The sequence below is a fragment of the Nothoprocta perdicaria genome, unplaced genomic scaffold (assembly GCF_003342845.1).
Source record: "Nothoprocta perdicaria isolate Ctin4 unplaced genomic scaffold, notPer1 scaffold_3, whole genome shotgun sequence".
Classification (NCBI taxonomy): Eukaryota; Metazoa; Chordata; class Aves; order Tinamiformes; family Tinamidae; genus Nothoprocta; species Nothoprocta perdicaria.
The window spans coordinates 799,644-808,289 of record NW_020455532.1 but is presented as its reverse complement, the minus strand read 5'-3'; the positions used below and the strand labels follow the sequence as shown (position 1 = coordinate 808,289).

At 60.8% G+C, this 8,646-nt stretch overlaps 1 protein-coding gene across 1 annotated transcript; it reads left to right on the top strand.

The window, feature by feature from the left end:
• The first annotated feature begins 1,710 nt into the window (after nucleotides 1-1,710).
• Nucleotides 1,711-6,890, top strand: TBC1D20 (TBC1 domain family member 20). The gene is made up of 7 exons (XM_026042013.1): nucleotides 1,711-1,895; nucleotides 2,794-2,874; nucleotides 4,261-4,447; nucleotides 5,107-5,208; nucleotides 5,627-5,768; nucleotides 6,252-6,436; nucleotides 6,570-6,890. Exons 1-7 carry the CDS (start codon nucleotides 1,796-1,798, stop codon nucleotides 6,823-6,825), a joined length of 1,053 nt encoding a protein of 350 aa, XP_025897798.1. The 5' UTR covers nucleotides 1,711-1,795; the 3' UTR covers nucleotides 6,826-6,890.
• Nucleotides 6,891-8,646: the final 1,756 nt, after the last annotated feature.

Sequence of the window (8,646 nt, the reverse complement as noted above, 5' to 3'; positions counted from 1 at the left end):
CCCCGCGCGGTTGCAGCGGGACCCGCAGCCCCGGCGCCCCCCCCACGGCAGCCGCTTCCCGGTGCCCGTGGGGAGCAGCAGACACGGTGGGAGCGGAGGGGCGCAGAGCCCGGGGGGGCCGCGGGGTTTTGGCTGCCACYCCCGTCGGGGCCGGGCCTTGCGCCTGCCCCGGCGCCGCTTCCCCCGTGTGTGGCTCGAGCACCGGCRCAGGGGGCTCCGCGGCCCCCCAGCRTTACATAAGCGCCAGCCCGCGCCTGCCCGGGGCTGCTGGAAACGCCGCTTCCTGCGGCCTTCYGCACGCGTCACCCCCGGGCATCGCYGGTGCGCGGGYGSCTGTCGCGCTCCYRTYGCCTGTCACCCGGAGCCGTCCCGRYTGCGCCGCGGGGGGACGTGGAAAGGCGCCCGCTACGGCCACGCCGGCTTCCCCCGCGGGACGCACCGCTTGTGGGGCTGTAGCCTCCAAAAGGAGGAGCCAGCAGCTCCTCTCAGTGTTTTGTAGCATTCCAAAAAGTTTCTGAAACTTGCCCGCCCTGAGCACTTGCTGCTCTTGCCCAGTGCAGCTTTGAGCAGCGAAAGGGCTGTTTCCTTGCCGGCAAATCTGGGAAGAGGAGTCCCTGCAACCGCTCCTGCCTCCGCGTGCGGCCAGGAGCCTCGTTCCCAGGCTTTGGGCTGCGGGAAGGGCGAGCGGGAAGAGCTGCTTCCTGCACGGGCCTCTCTGCCCGCATAAGAGTGGGGATGGGAGACGTAACGAGGCTGCAATCACCGGATGGATTTTCAATGGTTTAACACTACCCAGGTCTGGGTGTTTAGAGGGGACTTGGAGTTGTGTTACAAACTGCAGCGGCTCGCTTTTCATGYGAAAAGCCCAGAAAAAGGCTGTTTTGGAAAAGGGCGGCATCTACCGCTTGACCTACTTGGGTTCTGTGTGCTTGTGAGCAGCCTCCCTGGCCTTTCCTCCCATTCGGGTGCTTTAAAAGCTAAAGCTCTCAGCCCAGCTCTTGCAAAGAGCTTGACGGGAGTGGGGAATTGGGCCAGGACGGGCCGAAATGCCGTAAAAATCACATGGGCAGGGAACAACACGGGGTAAATGGCTGTGGGCAGGGCAGAGCGCTGAGAAGAGGCTGTTTGTCCATCGGGCTTGTTTTAATCCTCCCGCCCCTAATCCTATTCAGACAAGTTCCTTATCAAATGAATGCCACTTGGCTCGCAGCGGGAATACCGCGTCCGTCCCCGCTCCGCAGGGAACGCTCCCGTGCCCTGCGTTTAACTCCTGCAAACCCGGCGTAGCGGCTGCTTCGGGCACGCTGTTCTGCTCCCTGCGAGCCCCGCAGCGCAGGGGCTCTGCAGAGCAGCACTGGGGCTTGTTTAATGCCTGGGTAAAACCAGTTACAAGTTGGGGCTTGTTGGGAGAGAAGTAGCTGTGTTGTGATCAGAGCAACTGATACAGATACAGCCTCCTTGTGACTGATAAAGATACAGCCTTCCTTGCAACACGGCTGTGGTTGGGTTGTTTCAGAGCGCTGTACAGGACAGGGACGGCTGTTCCAGACACCCTGGGGTCAGCAGGAGCATGAAACGCTGCTCTGGGGATGCAGTTGTCACTGGAGCTGCGGCCGAGTCGGCCTTTCCTGCAGGGAAAGGGCTGCAAAGGGCTCTGCCCGCCAGGTCGTGGCCTCCCCGTAACCTGCTTCCCTGTGCTCTTCCCGCAGACTTGGATTCCAAGAAGAGACGAAAAGTGGCGGAGATTGAGCAGGCGCTGAGCAGCGAGCCCATCGACGTGGCGGCGCTCAGGCGCATGGCCATCAGCGAAGGGGGGCTGCTCACGGACGAGATCCGCTGCAGAGTGTGGCCCAAGCTGCTGAGCGTCGACACGGACGACCTGCCGCCTCCTCCCGGTGCGGAGCAGCCTGCGCGTGGCGGCCTCGGCACAGCGGCTCCCCTGGCTCGCTTGAGAGGGACCCGGCACTGAGCTGCACTTCTAACTGGCCTTTTCCATGTGTACACTGTKTTTTCCCCATTGCATTTATGTGGGAAGGACCCTTGAGTCTTTCTCTGTAGTAACTCCCCAAACTCTGTTTATTTCGTGGCGCAAAGAACAGATTAGGAAAYACCCGGCTTCCTAAAACGACGTCTCCATTAGGCTGTAACATCAGTGACTCAGGTGGCAATAAGTTGGCCTTGCACGTGGTTGGTGTGGCCCTTGTGCAAGCATTTGCCATGTCTGAGTTAATAGGTAACAAAAAGGAGCGAACAGTTTTCCTTGTTCCTCTGGTGAGGTGGCTTTGCCGAAGCCTCGCTCCYGGAGGAGTGTCTTCCAGGCATGGATGAAGCAGCTCGTTGCTTGAATTTTGTAGCTTTTTGTGATTTCGAAAATCATTGCAGCTCATGAATTTTGTGTRATGTTTCATCAGAAGTGGCGAAAACTACCTTCCTGATGAGATATATGTATGTGGCTTCTCAACCTYAGCAATGCAGGAGATCCAAGTCCTGCCAAAAAGATGTTTCCAGGAAGACGGGGATCGATGTCAGTTTAAGCATTTTTAAAATATGTTGTTTAAAGAAATAATAGTATTTTTTCTCATACCAAATTGTTGTTAGTGTCAGACAGTGCAACAGTAAAAGTGAGAGCATGGGGAAATATCGAGTATTTGATTGGAGAAGTGTGTTTGGGCTGGGGGTGGATTTCAAGCCCCTTTTTTTGGTTTGAGCMGGGCCTCCCCTGGCTTGTTGACCCAGCTCACTGCCGGGTGCCTCTGCGCTGTGTGGGGTTAATGCTCCTGCTCTTGTTTCCAGGCAAGGACCTGCGCGAGGACAACAAGGATTACCAGCAAGTGCTGCTGGACGTGCGGCGATCCCTGCGCCGCTTCCCGCCAGGTGAGGGCATGGCTCGGCCTTCCCGGCTGCGTCGGGGGGATCTGTGCAATCCGCCCCACATCCTGACCCGGACCTCCGTGCAGGTTCCCTGCCCCGGGCATCGCGATGCATGAGCAGGAGGGATGCTGTCCTGTTTGGATTTCTGCCTCCTAGGAAGCCTTTCCCTGCACAATATTCGTGTGAAGGGAAGCTCTTGTGCAGCTCTGGCTCCGTCACGTGCGCCGTGGCGGCTGCTCCATGTGGTCCTAACGTTCCCTTGGCCACCGAGTCCCTCTGCAGGAGSCTGGTGCCGCTGGGCGCTGAAGCCCACGAGCCCCACGGGACAAGCTAAGACTGAGCTGCAGGAGCTTACCCTCTGCTTCGGGTTTTGTAAAGCCTGCAGTCCAGCCCGAGCGTGTGCAAGGCGGGTTCCTGAGTGGTTAGAGCAAACTGACTCTAAATGATCTCCAAAACACTTTTTCTTTCAGTAATTTGTGCACCAAATKTCGAAGAACTCCTAATACTTAGGAACAAAAGCTTTTGCAGTTGTTTAGTTGTTGTGGGTGGCTGGTGCCTTGTTGTGCTATTTATAAGACATTTAAGCTCGCAGTTACCTAACTCTGCAGAGCAGTCATTATTTCTGGCTAGAGTCTGCTTCTCCTTTTGCTTTCTTTTATTTCACATAAACAGTCAATCCATTCCGATTCACTTTCAAGTAAGGATACCGTGTACAAGTGTGGCTTGTGAAGGGTCTGCTCACRCTTCCTTTGTGCCCTTGAATCGCAGCCTCCTGCCTATTTTTAGAAGCGTGAGCGAAGAAGGGAAAAAGGAGAACTTTGCCATTGCAGGGGCTCAGCTGGGAATTTCTCTGCTCGGCCTTTGTACRTTTTATCTGTTGACAAGGACTCTGCCAAAAAAACAGCTGCGCTTGTGCAGAATAATATTATTTTCCGCAATATCCTGTCCCTAGATGCGTGTTGTTAACAGAGCACTGATGCACAGGGGAGGCGAATCCRGGGCCTCGCCGTTGGCACAGTTTCTGTGAAAATAGGCCCTAATTCCTTGCAGAGCTCCGGGGAGCTGCGCGGCCGTTGCGGTGCCCGCGGCAGCGCCGGGCGCGTGCGGCTGGCAGCGCTGTGCTGGCACCATCCCTCCGCTGTATGTAGGGGCACTGCAGCAGCCTGGGGCCATGCCAGCTCCCCCTGGGCCAGCAGGGTTTGGGGGGCAGGATTAGGCCTCTGAATTTCTCCCCACGGGTTTTATATCCAGCTCCTTGCACCGCATGCCCTGTGATGAGACTGTGGCCGCCTCTGCCCCACAGCTCTCGCCCTGGAGCCCCCGTCGCTGCTGCGGGGGGTGCCTGGCCAGGGCTTGTCCCACCACTGCCGCATGGTCCTGTCCCCACAGGGATGCCGGATGACCAGAGGGAAGGGCTGCAGGAGGAGCTCATCGACATCATCCTGCACGTGCTCCAGCGTAACCCCCAGCTGCACTACTACCAGGGCTACCATGACATCGTGGTCACCTTCCTGCTGGTGGTGGGCGACAGGCTGGCCACGGCGCTGGTGGAAAAGCTCTCGACGCATCATCTCAGGTACCTGCCTCGTGGGGTGCTGCGCCCAGGGCCCGCGGGGATATGAACACCGTGGCCGCCGGGTGGCCCGGGGCTTTGCAGGGAATTGTGCTCCAGGGAGGGATAATTGAGGACTGCTGCATCAAACGGCACTTTAATTTGCAGTGTGTCCTGAGGCTGCAAGAGCCAACCCACATGGACTGTTAGTAATTCCCTGGTCRCCTGCTCTGTGAGCGCTGCCATGCTCAGCACGGAGCTGCCCAGTGCCCCGYGTTACCCTGGGCAGCTGTGCCCAGTAAAGGCAGCGCCCTGAGCGCCAGCGTGAGGGAGCCCCAGCGTGTTCCCCGACGCAGGAACCCGCCTGCGGCCAAGGGGCGCTCGGGAGGSATTCTCCGTTAGGCCGCAGGTGCTGCGGAGCTGTCTGCTCTGTGGATGCAGCGCAGCAAAACGAGCAGAGGTGCCAGTGAATGCCAAGCGAGCCTGGCCTTCCCACGGGATGAGCCSTCTGTGTCCTGCAGGGGCTGGGAAGGGGCTGTCCCAAAGAGCCAGGATTCCTTGGGAACAGGGGCCGCTCTGGCAGCAGAGCAGTTTGCTGCAGGTCTGTTTACCTGCCTCTCTGGACCCGGACACAGCGCAGTGACAGGGCCACTTAACAGAACTTTTGTTCAATCTTCCCCCAGGGATTTTATGGACCCAACGATGGATAACACCAAGCACATTTTAAATTACCTGATGCCCATCATAGACCAGGTGAACCCTGAGGTGCATGACTTCATGCAGAGGTATGCAGAGGTTCCCGGCAGCCTCCTCGCTCGGTCCTCTTCGTCTCCCGTTACTCTTCCTGCTCTCGTTTGCCTCAGCTGCTCTCACTGGGCAGTGTGTCCGCAGCACCGCGTGGCTCCCTCASAATAGATCAACAGCTGCTCGTGGGCTGCCTGGTCTTGAGAGCCTCTAGAGGAGGCATCTCCACCCTGGCTGTCTGCACTCATCCGAGTAGCACTACTTTGGCTTGGATTTGTTGTCCTTGTACCAGAGCTGCAGTTCCTGCTGCTGGATTAAGCTCTAAACACTCCGTGCATTGTCAGCTGCGTCTCCCTTCCAGGAAAGGAGGCTGTTGGATAAAGCACGTGSAGGGCAGGGGTCACCAAGGAGTATCTCGGTGCTGGCCCCAGGCTGACCGAGCCCTTTCTGTTTGTGCAGTGCGGAAGTGGGGACCATCTTCGCGCTCAGCTGGCTCATCACGTGGTTCGGGCACGTCCTGTCCGACTTCAGACACGTCGTGCGATTATATGACTTCTTCCTGGCCTGCCATCCGCTCATGCCCATCTACTTCGCCGCTGTGGTAGGTACCGCCCGGGGTGCCGGGRGGAATTTATTGAACCGTGGGAAAGGGCTCATAGTTTGGGATTGGTGAAAAGGGCTGGAAAATACGGTGCTGTTGCTGCACCCTGTCTTGTGGGGGCCTCAGGAGGCCAGCGATGCCCTTGGGGCCAGCGAGGATGCAGGAGAGCTCGGCAGGCCAGGAGCGTCCATTCCCACAGGCTGTTGGCGACGCATCCTTTGTGCAGCCCCTGCCCAGAGGCTCTTTGAGCTGGGCTCAAGTCCTGCTCAGGTTCAGCCTGAGTCTCGGGCCCTTCTTCCATGGCTTCCCAGGAAGGGTGCAAGCATCCCCTTCCCAGAGCTCTTCGTTGCAGTGAGTCGTCTTGAGGAGGGGCAGCCTTTCAGCTGGCAAGGAGAGGCTTTCCAGCTCTGCAGGGGCGGCAGGGAGTGCCGAGGAGCTGCTCCCGGCTGCTCCCAGCTCACCTCGGTGCTCTCCTCTCTGCAGATCGTGCTGCACCGGGAGCAGGAAGTGCTGGACTGCGAGTGCGACATGGCCTCTGTGCACCACCTCCTGTCCCAGATCCCACAGGACCTTCCTTACGAGACTCTCATCAGCAGAGCCGGGGACCTTTTCGTCCAGTTTCCCCCGTCGGAGCTTGCCAGGGAGGCAGCGCAGCAGCAGGCAGAGCGGTGAGTACAGGGCAGYGTCCCCGTCTCTGCGCCCCTGCCCAGGCCGGGGCTCGCTCCCTCGGGATCTTCCTGCCTGCAGGTGGATCCCGGCGATGCTTCCGAGGCTGCTCTTGACCYGGTTCTTCTCTTGCAGAACCGCTGCTTCCACTTTCAAGGACTTTGAGTTGGCATCGGTGCAGCAGCGACCGGACACTGTGTTGAGACAACGCTTCAGGGAGCGCCTCCGCGGGGAGGAGCGGACAAAATCCGTCTTGACAAAGCCCAGGACCAACCGCTTTGTGAAGCTGGCGGTTATGGGGCTGACGGTGGCGCTGGGGGCGGCTGCCCTGGCCGTGGTGAAGAGCGCGCTGGAGTGGGCGCCCAAGTTCGAACTGCAGATCTTCCCCTGAAGCCAGCGCCTCCCCGCCACCAAGTCCTTCCCTGGTGGGACCGCATGACACTCGATGAAAGGACCTGTCTGCAATGACCTGTCTGAAGAGTTTTCTATTCTGCCTGTGTCCCCGCGACACCTTTGGCCTTTGCGGGAGAGACCGAGGGGAAGCGGCGCGGCGGGCCGGGCCCCTCACACGGAGGTAGGGCCGGGTGCGCGGGGCTGCGCCGGAGCCGCCCCGGCACGCGCGGGAGCAGGGCCRGGTGCGCGTCCCGGGGGAGCGCCGTGCCGGGCTGTGATGGAGGGTCTGTGCAGCCGAGCCCCCCGCTCTGCAGCTCTCCCAGCCGCCTTCATCTGCCTTCACCAGTAGCCTGATCCTTTCCTTTCGTCATCGGCAACCTCTGCATTGAGCCGAATCACTAACACATCCCCGTCAGGACTGCGGGAAGGGGGTGTCTCCAGCGTGTAACACTCCATGGCTCTGCTTCCTAATCCTTGCGGTCCGAGTGTTCAGGGCAGGGGACAGGAGCGCGGGGAGCTCAGCCAAGGGCGCTGTCAGGCACCAGGACACACAAGTGGCACTCGGCCTCTCCGGAGGAGGGTCCTGCTGCGAGCTGGGCCCGGCACTGCAGCCGCGAGGCAGCCCTGCTTGCTGACCCCCCGAGCAGGCGTAAAGCAGGGAAGGGGACTGTTCACTTGTGACAAGGTTGGCACCASACAGAAGTTGTCCCCATAGGAAACCTGTTACACTTCCCTCCCACTAAGTGGTCAGACTCCCTCATCGCCCCTGGAATAACRAGAGTGAGGGAATTCCCTGGGAAGGTCCCTCCTCCTGGCCAGGTCTGAGTGCAGCATCTCCCTCCCCTGCCCTCCTCAAACAGATCCCAGGTAACCTGGTGTCCCCCGGGACCCAGAGACAGCCCCCGCCTCTACCTCTCCCTGCCGCTGCCTCCCGCAAGTGCCCTTGTCCCGGGTGAGCTGCGCTGCGCCCGGCCCCGGGGCCCCGTGGGGCGTCCCGGCGGGTCACACGTTCCCGGGGCTGTGACGGGGCCCGCGCGGCTCCACACCCCTGTCCATAACCGCCTCTGTGCGAGTCCACAACCGCCTTGCTGCACATTCGGGGTTTCTCCTGGGCGCCCTCAGCCTTTCCCCCCGTCCCAGCATGGCCGCGGGGCCCGGGACGGCGCCTTGGCTGCCCGGGGTCCTCCAGCGCGGCGGCGGGGAAGGTTGCTTTGCTCTGCAGGCSCAAACCCACGGCCTTGGAACTTGCTTGCACGAGGGCAGGTCCGTTCTGCTGCCCACAGCGCTCCTGCTGCGGCCGCGGGCTGGGAGGCTGCGGGAGGGAGCTGCGGGCTCCGTGTTCCCCACGGCTCCAAGTTCTCCATGGCTCCATGTTCCCTGCGGATCCCTGTTCCCCGCGGCTCCAGCGCAGGCGGCAGGGCCAGCGCAGCCAGAAGCGGGGCCGCGCCACGGGCTGCGCTGCAATAAGGTGGGGGCTGCGGGTGCACGTTAGCACTTTAGAGAGGGGCCCGGGGCCGGGACCCGCTCTGCCCGGCGTCACGGCGTCGGGGTCCCGCCGGGCGCCGGGGCGCGCTGTGCAACCCCTGTACGTGCCCGTTCCTACGGACCTGCACTTGTCCAATAAACAGTGACTAAACGCGCGGCCCTGCCCGTGCCGCCTGTGCGTGGGCTGCAATGGGAAAGGGACGGGAGCAGGAGTGGGGAAGGGGTAGGAGAGGGGATGGGGCCAGGCCCGGCTGTGACCGAGCAGGGCAGCGCTGGGGCGTGGATGGGATCCCACTGGGATGTGGATGGGAACCTGTTGGGATGTAGAGGGGAT